The sequence below is a fragment of the Lethenteron reissneri genome, chromosome 34, assembly GCF_015708825.2.
Source record: "Lethenteron reissneri isolate LAM-NWPU_2019-01 chromosome 34, ASM1570882v1, whole genome shotgun sequence".
In the NCBI taxonomy this organism is placed as follows: Eukaryota; Metazoa; Chordata; class Hyperoartia; order Petromyzontiformes; family Petromyzontidae; genus Lethenteron; species Lethenteron reissneri.
Window position 1 is genome coordinate 5257747 of NC_083812.1, and position 22428 is coordinate 5280174.

Here is a 22428-nt window from a genome sequence, read left to right on the forward strand (position 1 = left end):
CGCAAAGCAAACCAACGGCTTCACTCCGCCTCTCAACAATGGCTCTGCCAGCTGCTCACTCCCAAACTATTCCCGTGCAATTCCGATTACCGTTGAAATAAAACCAACGCGTGGATTTAAAAAAATCCGTCTTCTGGATTGGTTATTCTTACATAAATAACCTCCCCGACCGGCCGGCTTGGAGATGCCTTCTCATCCAGCAGTGGATTGACAAAAGGGCTCTCTCCATGTCGTGTGGGTCGTACGGTGTTATTTTACCATACTTCACCAGACCGGTTAGTACAAATTGGTGATGGTAGGAAGCATAGACAGGGGAGCATAGATGTGGAGTGCAACAACAGACATTGCTGCAGCCGTTTGCTGCCCACAATGAAGCCTGTAGTCCATCACACCTGGTAATGGTACTGTGGTCGACCATCCAAGCACTATCCAGGCTGACCGCTGCTTAGTGTTCGAGTTTTGACGAGATCAGGATAATCGGGCTGATTTGATCATAAGCTGATTACGAAGTCCATACTCTTTGGTTTTTTCGGTAAAGTCACGTAGGTAAAAATTTAATAAAACATTTTTTTTACCTACGTGACTTTACCGAAAAAACCAAAGAGTATTGACCCTTGCAGTCACGAAAACTTCAAATCTAGAATTAAATGATTACGAAGTCATTGCACCAATATATGACTGGATGGCATGCTTTCTTATTTCAGGCTGTGTCTAATGTCATGATTAATACAAATGAATGAAATACTCGTGTGTTAATATGTGCAACGGGATTTATATTTGCAACAATTACAGCGCATGCCTCCAACAAAAACAACGTGATGCAATGGCAGTATTTCTAAAGAAAATAGGTTATAGTTATATTTGAACGCAGACTAAATGTGCAAGTAATAAGCCTAAATTACGCGGGATGCATAAACATTTTGTCGAACATTATGAACCTCTGCCTAATTTTTATAGATTGAGATTGGTTTTTTTTTATATCAAAAAGTTATTCATTTTAACATTAAAGTACAGTTATAATGGGTGTGTGTATTTGCGTAAGACTGACGTCATAAAGAGAGTACAAAGTTGTTTATACTTCTGAAAGTCTAAAGATTTAATGTTTCTTCTTGGATAAAAAAGTAAATCCCTTCTTGAAGGATAAGTTTGTGCAGGATTAACAAACTAACACCTGAGCAATAAACATCTCCCTCCAAAAAACGCAATCTGTCAAAAACCTTGTTCGGGCAAACAAGACTTCACAAAAGTTTTAATCCTCTAACAAGTGTTTCGGATACCTTGATAATTCCTTCTAATTCCAGGAATAACAGATTTGCCTGATAACAATTGTCAGGGGAGGCCTTCTGTGCAACCGGTAACAACACAGGGCCCGTGACGGAGCAGAGACCACCACACTCTGGTATCGCTGGACGGTGCCCCTTCAGCAATTATCTGCTCCAAGTGGGCCCCCAAAAGCCAAGCGCTGATAGCAGGAGACAGCGTGTAGCAGTCACTGGAGGTGGCACACTTTTTTTGCTGGGTGGGGTGGGGGCAAAGAGCCATCTCTACGCTCTTACGGTCCCTATCGGCCCAACGAAGTCGCCAAGCCTGCTGGAGAGGAAAGAGCAGCGACGTTGGGGTGGCGAGAGAGCCGCTGAAAAGGCCACTTCTGTGCTAAACGCGAGCTGAACGTCGTGACGCATCCCACAAGTGTCGCTGAGCGCCGGTCAATTCCAACTAACGCAGATTAGATTTTTGGCACCAGTCGCAGTGGGCGGGATCAGTATGAGCCGGTCCTAACAGAGACAAATTAGGCGCAGAACGATGACCCTTCAGAGGTCAGACGATCCATATTCTTTATCTTTAACACCATGTCAAATGGCTTTGCTTCCCGGGGTCACTCAAAGGACAACAGCCGCATAGGCTTGTTTGATTAGCGCACGCCAATACTTCACAGAAACCAGTGCTACCCTCCATGTGACATTCAAAGACTTCCTCCCTTAAAAAAACACAACTATTGGAAGGAAAGTATTTTTATGACAAGAATCTTACTCGTAAGCGCAGCATAATGTAAGACTATTACCTAAACTAGAATATGGTATAAAGCGGTTAAACTAGCGAAACTAGAGACCAAAGTTCAATTCCCGGCCCTGGCTAACGTCAGTGGCGGGTTAAATCAGAACTGGTCCTGGGCTCCCTATTTCAACAACCCTCCACTGACCACCGTGGTGAAGCATGGTCAATCAACCACAATGACATAGGAAGGCTTTCATCCGAGCAGAAGATTGGAATGTTGTTGTTGTTGTTGTATTAGAATCTTATTTCGCATTAGAATATTTATCAAGCTGTAGCGTGTTATACTTTTTTTTTTATTCTTCACCCAAACAGTACTAATAAAAGTTTGTTAAGTCAGTTATTTGAGGGAATGTTTCCCTTGAACAAAGTACTTGTTCATAAACGAGGTTTTTGTTGGGTTAGATCGCATAAATATCTAAATGTGTCGTCAAAACCTGCCACCACCCGACATAGTACGAGTGACAAATTGGTATGTTCTGTTCACGTGGCAACCCTTACTAGTTGGCTGTGTCGGGTGATATTGGTCACGAGAGCCTACCTGTTAAAAGGCACTTATTGCCTGTTGGCTAGTACCAGTTAAAAAAGAAAAGGTAATTTGTCTGTAATAAAACTTCTAATCAGCAACAGGTTACATTAATTTAACACTACACACGCCAATAAATTTAATTCCATTATATTATATGTAGCAAACATAAAAAGAATGATATTACAAACAACAGAGAACATTATTTAGATTACAACAATAATACAAAGCATAATTAACACAAGGCACACTCTACAATACACTAAGAATATAACTTTCAAAGTTAGCTGAAATTGAAAAAACTACATACTTTCCATTCAAAATTCTGCACATATGAAAAATTGCCAAAATAAAAACACGTAAAAAAACACACACACCGCTTGAACTTTTCAGTTCAAAAGGAAAAATAAAATAAAAAGTGAATCGACTTACTGCACGCATGTATGCTTCTTATCAAGTTTTAATAAAAAGTGCTCTATTTCACATCGGCTGATCCGCGACGGCGCGAGGCAATGATCCCCTCTCCCGTGCTCGCCCTGGGACATCCTGTGCCTCTCCGTGAACTCGGAAAGAAAGCAAGCCTCCTGCCAACGGCGCGGCCGCGTCGGCGGCCAGCGACGCAACGACTCCACGCTCGGAGCGCCTCCTGCAGCCAACGAGCACAGGCAAGCCTCCAAGCCAAGCCCAGGCTGCCCCCTGAGCGAGCCAAGGCTCACCCCGCACGGCTCCCCCCACAGCCCTCAGACTGAGCGGGCCCAGGCTAGACCCGCAACGGCTCTCCCCACAGCCCACACCGGCGACGCTCGCTCCAAGACGCTAGTGGTTTCTCTCCAAAGTGCACGGCTGCGCTAGGCGCGGAAACCGTTATTTATAGCAAAGCGTGCGAATAAAGCGGCCATCACGTAATTTTTTTCTACTTGTCCAACTGATTATTAGTGTGTAAATCCTTGATTTAAAATCATACATGACATAGAGATTGATTATATATTGCTTAAAATAAACATATACATATTACCTTCTGCAGATAGATAACTATGTAAATTAAACTGCTTTAAAGTGTAATTAAATCTGCCGAAAATTTTAATTAATTTGAGGTCAAGAGAAGTCTTTCAAATCGACGATATTTTCCAAAAACTCAGCAGGAAAAAGAGAGAGAAAAAAACAACAACATTAAATCGGAATCTCAAAAATAAACGGCGTCCGTTGTGGGTTAATGCCAGCCGTCTGGCTGCAAACGCCTGACATGCGAAAGTGTTTTAAGTGCGGAAAGCGCTGCTGTTGATTTTCTAGGATTCCTGCTAAAGCACCCGCGCTTACTGTCCACCTGACCAAGCCGGCCGGCTTCGGCACCAACAACCGTGGCTCTGTGCTCAAGCGCGGGCAAAAAAAAGTGACCGCCATGTGGATCTCGTTTGGTTTCTTTACACTCGGCTGAAGTGTCTTAAGATACTAAATGAATGATTGCCCTTTGAGGGATTCGCCATTTCGTTTATTTTAATATATATACGATCAATACGCTGGACGTTCAAGAATAACACATGCTGGCTGGCCAGCCAGGTCTTCTCTCTGAAAAGGACATTCACACAGTTTAGGGACGGGCACTCTCACCTGGTTCCGAAAGAGTTTTTTTTTCATTCATTCGCGTTCATCGAATATCGCCGCGGTGCCTCGTAGAATCCTTACATCCACATTGGCAGAACTCGCTCTCACATAGTGAAACTGATACATTAAAAAAAACCTGCTTTGCTATCTCGCTTCATACGGGCCCACCCCATATAGCCCCCCCCCCCCCCCCGCCGCAAGGACGACACAATCACGCGCACGCGAATTTCTCTCAAAGCCACCTCTAAAACCCTTACTTTTCTTTAAAATACGCAACATCATTGCGAACAGGGGCATTGGCCATTTAAAATCCCACCAAAATCACTTTCACCCTCTCAAACCATTAGAACGATGGGGCTTGTCAAGCACATCGTTTATCACGCCAATTAATCTTTATGCCAGATTATAGCTAGCCAGTGCGTGTTGACCTAACTTTGGATTAAAAGCTTGCCCCAACTCAGCCCCCTGCTCTCAACTGTGTGCACAAGATGGAGGATTCCTGAGCAGGGCGACCACTACCGCTGCTCTTATAATGCACGGAGGGAGAGACAAGAAAGAAAAAAATCAATATAAACACCGATTTGCCGGCACTGAGATGACTATATGTTGTAGCAAATTTCCTAGCCGAGTCATGCAAAAGTCTTAACTGATTTGCAAGTGATTTGAGTTAAGCCCAGTGCTAAACCCCGTTCCTATAACATTTTGTCAAACGGGTTTAACGTTCTGAAGGGCCACATCAACGTTTTAAACATCGCCGGTGATTCCCATTGCAGTGGACACGTCTTGCTTGGATACATTTGACCACTTTAAACGAATGATGTAAATAACAAGAACAAACACGAATGGGGTTTTTCACAAAACATATATAATTGAAGTGTTTTTAAAACACTGCTGGAAAGGCCGTAGCAGTGTGTTTTAATCAATCTTTTTCAGAGCCGTCTTTTCACCACTGTAAACAATCTTCAAAGCCTGCAATAACGAGAAACACGACAATAGTACAGAACTGAAAGTAAATATACAGCTGCAGCCATATTTATATTTGAACAAATACGCATCTCACAAATTAATACTCAACAACCCCGGTTATATTTGTTTGATTTTCCTTTCCAGCCTTTGCCAAAACCAACGGGGGTGCAGCAGCGTAGACTGCTGGGCGACTGGCCACAGCAAGAGGATCTGCTGTGCTGATAAACTGTGTGACCCTGCAGTGCACAGGCAGAGCCATCACCCGCACCCACACGTCTGGCCAACAACCCCGTGGCAGACGCCACAGGTCACAATAAACGCAGGAATCTCAATTGCCTTAATAATGCTTGCACCCGCACACGCTTGCCGACAGGCACATGGAAGAAACAAAGAATAAGAAACAAAGAGTTTGTGTTTAGCCTGAACGGACCTTTTGGGGTTGCTGTTGTTTGCGAGCTCCTATTGAGCTCGCTGTAGAATAGGCGCTACGGCCAAAGTACATTACAGAAATTTAGGCTGAGCTGATCTACTGGCGGCTCAGACCGGACTGCATTAAACAATTGCCATTGCTGTGCAAGGCCGGGCATCAACCTTGTGTGGCTGAAACCACTAAACAAATACCATGTCAATACAATTACAAAGGTACTGCTATCCATTTAAAAGGCCGGAGATGATTAACGCTGTGTTAAACAAGCATTTAAAAGCCAAGAATCTTCACAGGCTTACAAGGCAAAGCTTTGCAAATATATCTGATGTAAACACGACCAATTGTTCAGAGAAGACTGGCACACAATGACAATTTGCACACCTGATTAATAGTTAATGAGAAGCTTTTAGAAAGTGGGGCACGCAAAATATAAAAAAGGTTAAAAAACATGCGGTTACATCATGGCAAAAGTCCGGACAGCCCCCAACAACTCCTGGACAACCAATGACTATCCTCGCCCACACTTTAAACATCAACCACCCAATCGTACATTTCCTTGCCACAATCTGTGAAAGGTAGGGGGAGTGGTTTATGAAGTCAGGGACCAACAAAGGAACGTTTATCAGAAGCCTGGCAATGATGCATGTCTCACATAAATAAACCAGCCCAAACACTGCGCGAGTAGGGTTTAACCCCACAATGTGGACTTGTACCTTGGATTATTTACGAGCTGGAGCTCACAGCAGCGAATGAATGACTCTCACAACACTAATAATAGGGGTTTTCCCCTTTTTTCTGGCAACAAAACTGAAACCTTTTAACAAGGATTCATACTCTTAGGTTTTTTCAGTAAAGTCACGTAGGTAAAAATACATAATAAAAATAATAGAAATAATAATAAAAATAAAATTATAAAATGTATTTTTACCTACGTGACTTTACCGAAAAAACCTAAGTGTATGAATCCTTGCAGTCACGAAAGATTCAAAACTAGAACAAGGATTGACGTCTGCATTAAGCACAATACTTGCAGTCAAAATGCAAACAAAAAACACACTCTGATAATATATTGGCATTGTCCTTGAATCTGATTGGTCCACACCAGGGACGGCTTTCTTTTGAGCCTCGACCCAATTGGTGCTCGACCAGAAGACGCCAAAAGGCGTACAGCACTGTAATGTTATGAAGTTGATACACACTGGCCTGTTCTTCCAGATGAAGACTGTGAAGAGGATTTTAAAGAAAAGTTAGACCACTTCGGAAATACATTCCTGTGTTGCGAGATGGAGATGGGATTCCATTCAAGGGACACCGGTAAATGCACATCGGTGCCAAAGCACACGAGAATCACTGCACTATCCCAACTGCTCAGTGTCACACCTTCAGAATGCGATTACAACCCCCTCATGAAGCTTTCAGAGCTGAATGGAGTTCAAAAGAACTCACAAACAAACACCTCGTGAAAGACCCAAGGCAGAAGATCCCCATGGTCCACCCTAAACCGCATCTGCACAAACCATGCCACATGTGGATACCTGATGCACAAATAGAAAATTAAAAACTGTCTAGTGTGCTCCTGTGGTAACTCAGAACAGACCCGTACAACGTATAATGACGCAACGCACGATCCACAAATACGAAAGAGACACCACGGGGCGAGGACACACTCCCTGCTCCTGAAACGATTATCTGGCCTGACCACCTGAATGTGACATTGCAAGTTGTCGCTCTGCATCTACATCAAGCTGTACGACAGCAAGAAGTGTCACACCAACACCTAACTGCTGTGGGACTGCAGTGCAATTACCAAGCATGCACACACAGATGCATATCTTTAAGTGCTCCACGTGGAGTTGTCACAGGGGCAACAGACTTGGAAGACGTGCGTGCACTACGGGCTAATCGTAATCACTCTGCTGTGTCGCCCAAAATTCATCATAGAGCTACGTCCGCTAACGAGGGGCGTGAAGCACTCAGCAGACCCGAGATAACAATTCACGCATCCACCCCAATATATGTAGTTACATCGCTACATGTCGCAATGTGCGCGAATACAAATTGTACGGAATTCAATGAGCGTAGTGTCGATTTGCTGAGAGTAAGATATCTTGCAGGGGTCTCTATCGACCTCCTGAACCAATATAATTTCAGCAAGACTCTGAAAGTCTAAAATGTTCCAATGCTTAGCAAAACAATATCTACCACCAAATTAGGGATGAAGAATAATAATGCCACGTGCCTCACGCAACATGGAAAATAACACTGAAGAACGGCAATTTCCAGAAACGTTGTGGAACTATTTTTCTCAATAAACGCTTTGGCGGTTTAAGCGCTACGTGGTGTTGGTTTGCAGAATTCCATTTATGCTCCACATTTGTCAGCAAAAAGCTCGCTTTCAAATGTTTTACGTTGAAGCGTAACGGGAAAAGTCGTGGCCAAACAATCCGCAAAAGTGCAGCCGTAAAAGTGTCTCTTGCAAACAAGCTATATTCACCGTCGCACAATCAGCAAGTTGTTGAAATTAAATAATGATTATCATAGAATTCTGGGTGAAAGTGACAATCCTTTGAGAAGCGGACAGTGAAAAATCCAAGGGACAATTTGGTGAATTGAGCATTTGCGCCAAGAAACAAAACACGATACGGGTCAGCATGGATTGCGTCTGACTTCAGAGGCAATTTCATTACGGTTTTTTTTTTCAATTTGCTGCATTGGGGTTATGTTGCGAGCCGAGCCGCCCTGCAACGAGAAAAACAACTGTACGGGGATCGACAGCTGCTTGGCTGGATACAGTGCAGACAATTAGGATAGGATAGGCTGGATGCAGAGAAAAGGGGAAATGATGACAAGGACGTTTATTATAATATGGTTTGTGACAATGATGGCTATAATTATGCATTATAATGTACGTTGAACTTCTTTCGGCACTGTACGTAGCCAAACCGTTGCTTATCGTAGGTGCGGGGGAAGGACAACAAACTCAACAAAAAGCAGATCTAAAGAAATTAGCTTTCAATATAGATTAAAAGTGCATAGCGCCCATACGACACTTTTATTAATTGGCTGTGTCGGGTGGAGGAGGGTTTACGACACATTTTTACACGATGACCTAACCCAAAAGAAACCAATTACGAATTATAACATTGGCAACGAAAGCCTACATTAAATAATAAAAAACACCGAGAATTAGCGTTAAACCTCTCAGACCGACAGCAACTCTTTCTCCACGCAAACAGATGCACTTTCGAAAAGCTGAAGCAGAGGACATTTTCCGAGCATAAACAAAATGTAAAAACCCACCGTTAAAAGCATCGTTACTAAAAATAAATAAATAAAATCATCCCGCAGCAAAGGGTTCATTTATATTACTGAACATTAATGCAAGACAAATCAAGGCAGGAGTCAGAATTGGGAAATTTGTGGTGCATAAACTTGAATCTTTCATTACATCTCTCTAACATAGCATGCATATGATGTGCTGTATAAAGCACAAGGGGGTTTAATTTATGAGTTTCTAAAATGTTAAGTGTGCAGCTTATAAATCACTCACTTTGCGTTCTCTCACCCACCAGAGCCGTATAAAAACACAGCATTGCTCTATAAATAGTGGGGTCCAGAAGAATTAACAAAAATTCATTTACGTCTGCTTGTGTTTTGCTTCAGCCAAAGCTCCGTTTTTTTACTGGCCACCATGAAAAGGGTGCTGCAATTATCTTACCTTTTTGCACATGAAAAAAAGACGAGTTTTTAAACACAAAACTAAGTGCTCTATTAGATATTATTAGGATTTGCGTTGATAGGACTTAATACATAAATACATTTACGATATATACATTAAAATCTCGGGATCACATGCGGTTCGTGTGAATGTCAGGCAAGGCATAAGCAAAATAAACGTTTCCCAGTACCTGATGGCATTGTATATTTCTTCCAGCATGTCTTGCTCAAAGTCTCTAGACCCATTAACTCCTTTTAGGTTCTTCTTAAATTCCTGTCAATGAGAGGCACACAAAACAAGAAATATTTAAAGAAAAATACTCAGGCCAAGTTGTCAGCAGTACAACTTATTTCCGGATAAAAAGAACAATACTAAATGTTAACTGAGCACCTTTAAGCTACACAAGTTCTCATTTTATGGTGAGTACTGGTTTGTTCTTGGAGAGACGTTCATCCAGCAGCGGATTGAACTTGTCTTATGATGAACTGTCACATTAAAAAAACACCGAAATACATTCATGAGTGGGGGTTATCGTAGCTTAATAAACTTTCGAATGGTCATGGAGGTCAGTGTTGTCACATCTGTCGTAAAAAAGCCACATTTAAAAATAGTTGCCATGATGTTTATTTCCCTTATTACTGCATTTTCTAGGCTATTGCTCCACATCTCTTACAATAAACCAACTACAGCTTGCATCATGTATTTACACAGAAAGTACAGAAATAATCCCATCCATACCGACAAAATTGTTATTTTCCACCACCATCTCACACACCCAATGGCGTTTGACAATAAACTTGCTGTTCTTGGTGAACTCTCTCATACACCAACTCTTTAAATGTACAATAAAAATATCTTTCCTAAAGGGTGTAACAACACTGTGTGGCACCTACTTACTCACAAAGGCAGAATACGATTGAGACAACCTCCTTTAATTAGTCATCTCGTTTGCACATAAGCACACTCACTGCATATTACAAACAAACTAACACATTTACGCAGCACAAGCTGGAAGGATGGTCTTACTAAATCTCCCTGGACAGACTGACTAACAAAGTTGGGATGGAGGTGGGGGGTGGAGAATGCCAAACTTCTTTATGATAATTTTTGTTGCACCCATCAAATTCATCAGCTGATAAACTTGTGACCTGCTCACAAGCTGTAGGCAGATAGGCAATGCCACCCACAACACAGAAACAGGGGCCACACATGCTTTCGCTCAGCTGTCTCCGTCTGACATGCATTCGCAAAAAAAAGCCCTCCGGCTGCTTTTAACGCGACTGCCAAATGTCACCTACTGCCGGGGCAGGCCATGGGACCTTGGCACTGGGCTGCAGAGACCAGGGCCCTGCTCGGATGCCGCTGCACTCACACCTCCGGTGGGTAGTGGAGATGTGAACGTCGAGTTGAGTGCCCCCACTGTGCGATTGGGTTGAGTGGCTGGGTGGGTTGGGGGGGTGGGTTGGGGGGGTGGGTTGGATTGAGTGGGTGGATTGAGTGGGTGGATTTGGTGGGTGGGTTGGCTGGGTGGGTGGAGTGAGTGGGTTGGCTGGGTAGGTTGGGTGGGTTGAGTGGGTGGGTTGGTTGGATGGGTGGGTGGGTTGGGTGGGTTGGTTGGGCGGGTTGGCTGGGTGGCTGGGTGGGTGGAGTGAGTGGGTTGGCTGGGTAGGTTGGGTGGGTTGAGTGGGTGGGTAGGTTGGATGGGTGGGTGGGTTGGCTGGGTGGCTGGGTGGGTGGAGTGAGTGGGTTGGCTGGGTAGGTTGGGTGGGTTGAGTGGGTGGGTTGGTTGGATGGGTGGGTGGGTTGGGTGGGTGGGTTGGTTGGTTGGGTGGGTTGGCTGGGTGGCTGGGTGGGTGGAGTGAGTGGGTTGGCTGGGTAGGTTGGGTGAGTTGAGTGGGTGGGTTGGTTGAATGGGTGGGTTGGCTGGGTGGCTGTGTGGGTTGGCTGGGGAGGTTGGGTGGGTTGAGTGGGTGGGTTGGGTGGGTGGGTTGAGTGGGTGGGTTGGCTGGGTGGCTGGAGTGGGTAGGTTGGGTGGGCGAGCTGTGGGAACTCTCTCGTTTCCACGCGATGAAGCAAGATTACCACTTGACCCTCCCGTCTTTCTCACTGGCTTCTGCTCTCTTGGGCTGAAGTAAAACACTGAGTGAATGTAGCCTTGAAAGGGAATCCTGATAATCCAAGTGGTGCAAAAAAATTATGCCTGCAAGAGGCCCGCCCTCTACATCAAACACACTGAATCAAGGAGCACAATGGTTTCCAAGCAAGGTAACAAAAATCACAGCCTATCTCTAATCTCCCAACAGTACTCTGGGATTGATCCGGATTTAGCAGGTAAGGCCTATTACGGTCTGCAAACCTACAATACACGCACCACTTGCATTATTTTTTTGGAAAACTTGGAAAAAAGTTTAACACGGACCATATGGAAACATAATTTAATTTTGCATAGACTTCTTTTCAGATTACATTAGCATTTCTTTACGCGGAACTAATTTAAATAAACACACAAGTAAAAAAAAGCGGGCATACGTAAATAATGGGGTGCTCTGAGATGTGGTAAAAAAAAAGCCATGACACGTTGTTGAATTGCTCAAGGTGACAGTTTAATCTGTCACGCGGTGTTTACTGACCATAAAGTTTTTTTTTTTAATCTGGCTACACTTTACACAGCTCATCCAGCAGCCTCACCAAGTGGCGAGGATTAATCTTAATGAGGTGGGGGCCCTCTCACCGTCAGATTGCAGCGGTGGCTGTTGCCCACTCTTTAAAATCAATAGCTACCTGTTAACGATTCATTGAACAAACAGCCTTTAATGCTTGCAAGCCTGGACTGCCGTCAAGTTGACAATTTTTTACGTGTCAATTGTAGTCGCTGGCTACAGTGCAATGCACGACAAGCCACGCTTGCGTCCCTGGATGGTGACTCGACTGTCGAGCGAGTGGCTCGCGAGCGGACGGTTGTGAGTTCATATCCCGGGATCCCTCCGAGATCAATAACAAAAAAACAAGGATCACTTTGTGGGGGAAGAGAGAGCTAACATTGTCCCATGCCAAGTCTCGCCCACCACCGTCACAGGAACGTGGAATTCCCGTCACTGGCTCAGGTCTGAAAAATTGACGAGCACGGCCTAAATACCCATTTGAGCAGGAAATCATTTTGACGTCTTCTGTAATGCAAGGCACTTAAGAGAAGTGTTTACAACTATGCACGTATTTTGTTTAGTCGATGGATCTTTCTTTTCATTATATGTTGTAATAACTTTTTCAATAATGAAGGCATTAATAAGTGTTACCTTTCTTTAGCTCCAATTATAACATGCTCATGTAAAATTATAAGTGATGTATTGGGGTGTGTTTAAAGCGAGCTGTGTCCCTTTATAAATTACGAGAAAGAAGGGGAAAAAAAGGCTGAGCCAGCAAAAACATAAATAATAAATTATATTTAGTACCCCTCTTACTGTTACAACATAAACACCGAAATGCATTAACGCAATAATCAATCATAAGAATGCATTTTCACACACAAAACATTCTGTAGGTGGACAGTTCTAATAACATTGCTGGGCTGATCGGTTAAACTAGAAACTAGACCAGGCCCGAGTAAAACAATGTTTATCTAGCAGAGCCCAAAAAAAACGAAAAAAAAAGAAAACATATGCTACGGAGTACTGTTAAGTTTCTATAGTAAATATGTTTTTTCATGAAAAGAGAGAGCTGGCATAACATTTATCAATGGCACGAGATGTTTAATGTTCGTGGGTTTGGTGCAGGTGGTACAAAGGAAGCCACGGCATCAATCAAAGTCTCGGGGATGGAAGGATAAACACTGACGCAAATACATCAGCCCTTAACTGATGATGTGCCGCTATAGAATTAACAGATGTATTTTAGGATAAATCAGATACTGCCAAGCCCATACTTTGTCTCCATGCACTGTACAATGGGAACCATCAAACAATCATCTACACATGTGCAATATCAACAGGAAGTTCTTTTGTAAAATCTTAAATAGACACACTCAACCATAGCCACCACCAAATTTTGTTGGCGAGCATCGATTAAGACCAGCACGACCAACAACACACACACACACACCCAGCTTCCCGTGCCTCCCCTGCAGTGATGTCAGTCGCACCAGCACACCGAGTACTCATTAGATTGAGTGGAACTAATGGGAGGTCCACGCTAAGCTCAGACACCAATCATCACACCGTAGTGGACAAAGAAAGCACTGGTTACTGGGATAAGGGTACAAATGCTACTTATCACTGCTCCACGCTCTGCACTGCACAAAAGTTAACACACAAGGTGTAAGTGAAATTTGACAGACTAAAGAGTAAACACAGCAAAAAACAGTGTGGCCTTACCTCCAGAGTCATGGGCACATTCTGCTTGCGGACGTTGTGGTTGTGCTGGTCAGTGTTGAGCATGATAACCGCGTAGGCCAGGGCAAAACACGCGTCGTTGTTCACAAACGGGCTCCCATTCATCACCTGCAAAGGCATACGCGCACGTCTTGTCAAAGTACACTCCGCTGCCCTTGCTTGCACAGTGAACACAGGCAGTGATGATGGGTGGCAGTCAGCCGAGTCACCGTGGCTTAATATTGGCTGTGTGGAGTACACCGACAACCCTTTCATCAATCCACTGTTGGAGAAGCGACTTCCCATGTCGTACACGTTCCATGGGGTAATTCGGCAATACTTTACCTCGTTGGTTTGTGCAGGCTGTTGGAGGTGGGCAGCATTAATGTGGAAGCATAGATCGGAATAATATCATGGATCTTGCTGTACTGCCCTCTGCTACCAAACCACGTAGCCTCGTAGTAGCCTATAACAACCTGCTGGGCGGTTGCCCGTACTTAACGTTTAAAAAAATACTTTACCAGGTAAGGCCCACTGAGCTGTATAGATCTTTTTCAGAAGCGACCTGGCTATCACAAATGATAGCTCAATTAAGTTGCTCATCATGTGGAAATGTATCGTGGCCAAATACCTTTACATGCATGTTTCTAAATGTGGAGGGGAAAAACCAGACTTGGAGAAAAATCACATGACCACGGGGAGAACATGCAAACTCCAAAAAACTTGCTTAGCTTCCAAGATGCGAGACTCGATAGATACCAGGTGATTTGGCCATAGGTGGCTATGTAGTAGAATTTCATAATTTGCAGTGTATCAGTCAATTTAATCATCACCATCTTCCTTATGCTAAGGAAGGCTTGATGCATGCTCAGATTAGGCCTGATGCACATTCAGTATAATGTTTCTGGGTCCCAACTGATTTAAAAACTGTGGGTTATATATCCAAATAAAGGCATAGTGAATAAAAAAACGGTGAACTTTAAATACTTTTCACGATTTACAATTCTATGAATACATTTTTAATTTTATTATAAAACCCAATTTTCTGCCAAGCCGTGTCCTTGGTAAGAACCTTGCAGAAAACCATGCAGTATTATATTTCCATTAAAAGTGAACGTAAAAAGGTTTACTGAACTTAATGGACGTGAAATTAATCCGCATATTCTTTAAAATATCATCGACTGTCAAGCAAAGATTAAATTCATAATGGATAGCATAGCCTCGCCGGATACGATCTCCAGCTTGAGGATTTTTTTTATACTGCGAGTCAAAACAAAAGCCATCCTGTGCATTAAAAGGCATCTTGAAATTGTCTTATATCAGCACACACAAATCAGTCCCTGTTATAAGAATATTATTACTTCCAAGGCGACCTACACATGCAAAGTGGATTTTTTCACGAAACACTTGTTATTTCTCCGATCTGAAACTCTAGAAAACCCAATTAGCAAACGTTTCTTTGTAAATATGTACCCGTGAGTGTCCCTGGCTGTGTGAAACTAGTTTTGCTAATGAAACAGGTTTTTTTTTAAATATCATCACATACCTGTCAACCCACACGGTTTACCCATATTCTTGAATCAGGGAAATTACGGCGTACAGCCGTTTCAATAGGGGCATTTTTTTCATTTACATTTTTTGTGTCTATTTGTTTGTGTTTCTCCCTTGTGATGGGACTTTGTAGGATGAACGTTGCACGGGGTGACCAATAACATCTGAATTGGTCTGTGATAAGGTAGGCCCTGGATAAGGGGTTGACAAGTCTGCCATTATGATTTACTGTCTCCGGTGACATCCCTGCGTCGACATCTTAAAATTATGGATGTAACGATGCATCTACAAACGTGAATTACAATCGATTCATAGCTAATTCTACGTGTTTCAATAGTGCGAATAAGAATTAATTAATTCCTATTCATGCAAATTACATGCACATTTTATTCTAACCATATATATACCCAAGGAATATTAAACCATTCCAATGAGACAGTACAAACGGGAAACAATACACAACGGGAAAAAGTCATGCATTCTTGACCCAAGTTGTGGTTCTAAATCATGATAATCCATAAAGCTCATGGGAGCAGTGAATCGTTAAGACACTGAATATATAACTGTACAGGAGTTGCACCATTAGACTGCTATAATGACACACTTGACCGTGACTTTATAGTTTCTATTCTAATTTATAAATATACAAGCTATTAAATACATGAAAATTATCTCATCACTTTATCTCATCACTGTATCTCATCATTGTATCTCATCACATTCTCTCGCATCACTTTATAGCATCACTTTATCTTGCTCTCTCGATGCAGTCGTGTGGAGTTGCAGATGCAATTAGCAGAAAGCCAAAAATCGCAGACAGCAAGTTCGTGCATAACGAGGAGGATACTCTCACGTATTTGTTTCTTTCCTAGTTTACAAACGGCAGGCACTGCACACCGCAGTTGTACGCGCCCTCGCCGCAGAGTTCACACGGCGCCGCGGGGGGGGGGGGGGCGGGGGGGGGAAGTTCACCGGCGCTGCAAAGGGGCCGGCATACTCACATGCCACTGGTCGGTGAAGGCCTCCAGCAGACGGTGAATAACGGGGGCCTCCCCGGACAGACGGAATGCCTCCAGGTAGAGGCGAAGACTCTCGTCAATACGCAGCGTCTCAAACGTGAACGTCCTGCGGCCAAAACGTACGGGAAGGTTGGTCCGTGCGGGTGCGTGCGCGCCACAGACGCACCGCCGATTGAGCGCGGTAGGCCACGAAGGTTGCGAAAGAAGTTCAACATACGTACACGTATATATGTACACCGACACACGTGCAACGATTCCCCATTGAGCTTCACATACCGACGAGGTAAAAAGCTGCTCACGAGCACTGGTGAAGGTTGGCTCGGCACAAGAGGTCGAGGTGTGACGAGCACGACGCAACCCACTACAGTCTCCAGTGCTTGTGTCAGAGGTCGCAATCGGGTACCCGATACCCGTACCCTACCCGGCCGGGTACGGGTACCCGGCCGGGTAGGGTACCCGTTTGCGACCCTGGTGCGGCCGGGTACGGGTAGGCCGTGAGTCACTGGTGAGTAACTGTTTGTCACTCATTTCCCAACGTCTTGTCTCTTCTCACAACTCAAGTTCCTAGAATCAACCCACCCGCGCCTGCAACATGGCTTCATCCCAGAGGTCGCAATCGGGTACCTGATACCCGTACCCTACCTGATACCCGGCTACCCGTACCCGGCCGGGTATCGGGTACCCGTTTGCGACCCTGGTGCGGCCGGGTACGTGTAAAGAATCAAAACCCGTTTGCGACCTCTGGCCTGTGTTAACCACACCACGACAGCAGGTAGTCATTTTGGGCTGAATATACCCAAAAAAGGACCAGGCTAAAGTTCAGAAACCAAATGGAAATGAGCACGTGGCAAGAAACTCCAATCCAGATTTGCAAAAATAAATGCAGCCTAGTTTGAATTCGCCTAATTTGAGTGCAGAACCAAATTGTAATTATTTTGTGTGCGGTCACTGGTGACGGGACAAACTGTCAACTCACTATATCTAAGCACCCGATTTTATCACAGGCGGCTGCCCAGATTTGAACCAGGTATCTTAGCGGTGCCAGCCTCAGTACTCTGACCTCTAAGCCAACCTCGAATCAAAAATCGAAACAGAGGCAATGCATCAACCTGTGGAGGGGAGGTGAATGGATACGAGCCAAAATATGATCGAACATCAACAAACAAACAAATAAAAAAAATTAACCCGTAAAAACAAAGTTTTTCACTATAGATCCTTTATATGCGTGGCGGCTAGAGTCCTCTCGTCCTCTGGCTTGAGATGGCTGCCACCTATGGGTCAGATGATAGCCTGCCACCATTAAGCAATTGGTAATTAAATATAATTTTTTTTTTCCTAAAAAGTGTAAAGTTATGGAAAAAAATTTTCACGAAAATAAATTGTCACGCACAACAAGTCTGTGTGCAAAACGTCAGCTCGATTGGATCACGGGAAGTGGGTTAAAAAACGACCGAAAGATTAGCACGGTCGTAAGCGCGCAAGCAAGCAAGCACGCAAGCAAGCAAGCAAGTGAACTTAATTTAAAGGATTTAAAAATGACCCATGCTACACATTTCCGCACGCCCTGCATTACACGACGCTGCACATTCTAGCCCGGCGTGTCCCTCGCGAGTGGTGCCCGAGGACGGGTGTAAACGGGGAGGCGGGCGACTGACTTGACGAAGGCGCTGAGTAGCTCCTTGTGCTTCCTGTCGCTGACGAACTCGCCGATCATCTTCTTGTCGAGGCGTGGGTTGTCGCGCAGCCAGCGGGCCACCTCCGTGCAATCCATGGGCGTCGCGAGCAGCTTGTTCTCCTGCAGGAACTCGATGCCCGTCTTGGGCTTCACGTTGAACTTCTCCGTGCCTTTCATCAGCAGCTGCGGGGAAGAAACGCAAACGTGGCGTGCGTGGGTGTCAATGTGCGTACGTACGTACGTACGCGCGGCATGTGAATTAAAAGGCTTGTGCTGTTTAATGGCGATGTCATCCCTTTGTCCGGTATGTATGTATGTATGCTGAACTTATTTTGCACCGTACGTAGCCACCCGTGCTAATCGGAGGTGCGGGGGAAGGACAACAAAACAAAAGTAAAGATTAGCCAGGTCTCGGGATACTTTATGCATTTGGGAGGAAACCGGAGGAGTCAGAGAAAGCCCATGCATTCACTGAAAGTTTGACACAGATGGGTTTGCGGGCAACTTTTGCTGAACTCTTATCTCCTGGCCACCTCGGAGGCTGGCGTGTTTTGGGAGTTTCACAAATCTCCTGGTAATCCATCAGCCCTCGCCTCCCAAGCGCTGGATCACGTGCGTGTGTCACGACACTTGGTTCACACTTCATAGGTCTCTCGAACAAGCACTGCTAAGCTAAAGCAGGCTCAGGACACGTTTAGATACCAAACCATACTGGTATCCTTTCGCTGGGAGGACAATGTTGGTGAAGAGGATCATGTTGGTAGTGCACTAACGGCTATAACGTAGCTCCAATAAACACATTATTGTAAATGAGCTGGAGAATTTTCAGTGGCACGGAATACCCAGTGATATCAGACTCATAATTCATGCATTTATTACTCATTCATATTTCGTGACTTGCTTAGCATATTCTCTATTTTTGCCCGCCTATCGTTTTTTGCATTCTATGCCTTTGTAACTTGCTGACCCGCCCATACTGGACATCTGTGAAAAAGAGCTGCAAAACTCATCGGATTCCTCTAGTAGAAATAAAGATTCTGATTCCGATTCTGATATCCCATTCACAAAATATTAGGTCAGTCTTTAGTTTTTCCCAGTCAGGGGCAAGTGTCTTCCGTGCAACTACCTCTGGTCATTACATACGAGTCGGTGGGTAATGTAAATATACTTTGACGTTTTTTTAATAATGGAGATAGTCGTTCAATGCATACAACAATAGAAGGACTGTCTGGAGATATCTACCGAATTCCAAAAGGGACGGTCAGTGAGCTCATACGGCAAGACAACAAAAATGTGTTTGCCCAAGTTTACGCGATAGATCAAGCACGGTTTCATAATTGTTTGCGGTTTATAAAGCATATGGGGCATTGTCGAATGTCGAGTGTACCTTCTTCTTCGTCTTTATTTGAGCAAGTTCCTGAGGAGTGGGCAGGCAGGAAGAAAATCTCGCCGGCTTCTTCGGAGGTTTCTTTTCAGCTGGGGAAACAAAAGTCGTCCAAACGTGAAAGAAAAGAACGCGTCAATAGCATCGATGACAGCTACGGTTGCTCATGGTCTGAGGTTAGTGGAGCACACGAATGACAGGCAGCACCTGCTATGCCAACACGGCAGTTATGCTGCATGAACGGGCCAATCAGCGACCTATCACAGCGAATATGTTCATTTTCAGTAGAGATGACCGGCGCAGGCTAGCTACGACTGGTAACCACAACCGCAGTGAAATGAGACACCCGTTTTCAGATGCTTGATAACGTAATACTTTGCTGGTCTTTAAATGTCAGCGTATAGTCACAGTAAGTTACAAACACAGTCATGTGATCACTAATACTCGCAATAATAAATCATACCTCACGTGTACTCAGTGAAGCAATGCAGACTACATAGGCTCTTACGTGAAAGCAAAAGAGCCTTATTTGTAAAATAAGGGGCTCTCATTTGGAACACAAGGGTGAGTTTCTATTATGCTGACCAAGAGCACCACAACTTGGGTATGTTAACATTCCACCCATCTGTAATGCTCCACAAAACGGGGGAGCGCGCGCGCATGAGCGGGAACTTAGTGAGCGAGACACGGAGTGCTAAGCGGCGAAGGGCAAAATCAAAGGGAGCTACGCATCTCTTCATCCTCACAAGAGTTCTTGAAAGGGCACCTCACGCCCCGCGACTCGGGGTTTAACGTTCACAATCAGGGGGCCGGCCACCAAGCTCCCTCGCGCGCACAATACAGCAGCAGGGCCAGAGGCAATTAAAATGCGGAGGGAGCATCTGCATAAAATAATACCCTGGCCCTGTTTAAATAGCACATAATTCACTCTGGCAGATAAATCAGGGCTTTATTTAACAATCCACTGGATTTAATCTTCAAAAACGAAATTACTGCACAGCACGAGGAGGTCCATATGCAGCTGGTATTTCACAAAAGGCCCCAGATATTTAATCACTGCCCAATGTCTGCTGTCCATGCATTCATTTTAAACCTACGCCGACACCAACAATGACAATTAAAACCTACGGGCAGATACACACACACACTTGTGCGCATCTGTACATGTGCGCACGCAAACACACACACGCATACAAGCACACTTCCCTACTGGTGTGTGGCAGCAGCAGCAGCAGCATGACAAGTCTGTTTAATTTGAAGCTTTAGGGATTTGCTTCTCATCACGGAATTGATTTCCTATTTATGAGTAGGCTTTAATCAAGCATGGTAATTTAACGAATTCAAGATATTCGCATTTATTTTATATTGATGCACCACAATGCTGCACCGATACAGCCCTTGGTAAAATAAACAATAAATCCCCAATGTCCTGCTGCTATTATTTATTTCCAGACACAAAAGTCATCATGCTAAACTGACTGAACTGGAGTAATAAAAATAAGCACGGAACAGAGACAAACATTCAATAATTATAACAAGTGTTCTTGCTTAGGAATTTTGTTATGAAGCAGATGTATGTATTATTTCAAGCTGGAAACGAGCGGTACTCCATAATGTGGTTTAGTCTCCAAGTAAAAAAATATCTACTGATGCAAAGTTAGGATGAAAATGGCGTAAGCGGCACTTCCTTTAACAATATTAATTCTGGTCAAGAATGTTTTGATCAAGACCCATGCTCGTCCCTGAAATACAAAAAGTTTAATCTCGTGGTCAATTTCCATCACATTGTTCATTCTACATACTGAAAGCGTTAGCTTATGACACACTGGATTTAAAAATATGTATATTTTAAAAACACAAATACAGGAGTTCTACGTAAAAAAAAATTCATATCTCAAATAACAAAAATAAATACTTTCTAATATTGACCCAACATAGCTAGTTTGGCTAAACATTTAATCTTTGTGCACTACCTAAAGGCAAAATAAAATGAGATTGCCTTTTAGTAAATTCCAACACCTACAATCAGGGCATACATTTTAATAAGTGTGGCAGCAATGCACACAAAACCATGAATCCATCACCACCTCCACAGCTTGGCAAACAACACTTCCTACGAAAACGTAAAATTTACACCATGCTAAGTTATGAATGTCAAACCATAAATTGTGGGCACCACGGGAACTGTGGGATTCCAACGGCAATAACGCACAATCATGCACAGTGTCAACAAGCAGCCTTGTGAGGTCAAACAGCTTTACTCGTTACGATGTGCAGGAAAACACGTGCCGGCTTGTTTTATGGTGTCCGGGGACAAGCAGGGCCTACGACCCCTTATCAGAACAAGACGTTACCAGACGAGCTGCTTGCTTACGTTTGCTAGCGTCCGTGGGAGTGTGAGCGGCGGACTTCATCCTGGAGGCCATGAGGTGGCCGCTGGTTGGGGGTTGCGGCGTGCCGGTGACCTCCTTTCTCTCGGCGTTCGCCACGAACGTCTCCAAGTCTCCGCACGGCTTCCCGGCTGTGAGGATGAGCAGCAGCGTAACGTGATCATTTACTACTGTGGCTGTTTTATTATTACAACTTATTATAAATAATTGTAATGTTTTATTGACGCTGGAAATCTCACTCTAAACTCTCTTTTCAGGAAGAGTTCCGCTCGGCACGCATGCCCAATTTTCATTTTATTAAAATGATTCTGCACTTGGGAGTTTATAATTTGGCACGATAGGTTGCATTCACACAAATGCAGTCCTTGGAAATGTTGTAGGTATCTAGCAATGCTTCTATTCGTTGATTAAAATCGGGTTTAATGTTCACGATACACGTGTGTGGGGAACCATGAGAATTTTTTATAAATATAAATAATGTAAATTCTATTAAATTACATCCTAAAATGTACAATTATCTTCATTCTACAAACTCATGGTAAAACAAGAGAAAGGAAAAACAAGAATAAATAGAAACAACATAAAATATAACTTTTGTATGAAATCGTGACTCTGAATCATGAGTTACTGGGAGGGATTGAATATTTACATGGCTCCTGTTTTTCATCTTCTTGCACCAATTCAACACGATGTACCATTGCACCTATATTTATCCCAGGTCTGCACTCTAAGAAATGTGTTGCCTCAAGGAGCT

At 43.9% G+C, this 22428-nt stretch overlaps 1 protein-coding gene across 7 annotated transcripts in view; it reads right to left on the bottom strand.

Annotated features, from left to right (window-relative positions):
* GBF1 (golgi brefeldin A resistant guanine nucleotide exchange factor 1) overlaps window positions 1–22428 on the bottom strand; it is a 166267-nt gene that overhangs the window by 34089 nt on the left and 109750 nt on the right. For all 7 annotated transcript variants that reach the window (XM_061565075.1, XM_061565078.1, XM_061565076.1 and 4 more), the window contains 6 exons: window positions 21659–21805; window positions 19288–19376; window positions 17881–18083; window positions 16208–16331; window positions 13659–13784; window positions 9482–9564 (listed from right to left, as the gene is read on the bottom strand). In XM_061565075.1, coding sequence (XP_061421059.1) covers window positions 9482–9564; window positions 13659–13784; window positions 16208–16331; window positions 17881–18083; window positions 19288–19376; window positions 21659–21805 — 772 coding nt within the window. The remainder of the gene's footprint in view (window positions 1–9481; window positions 9565–13658; window positions 13785–16207; window positions 16332–17880; window positions 18084–19287; window positions 19377–21658; window positions 21806–22428) is intronic.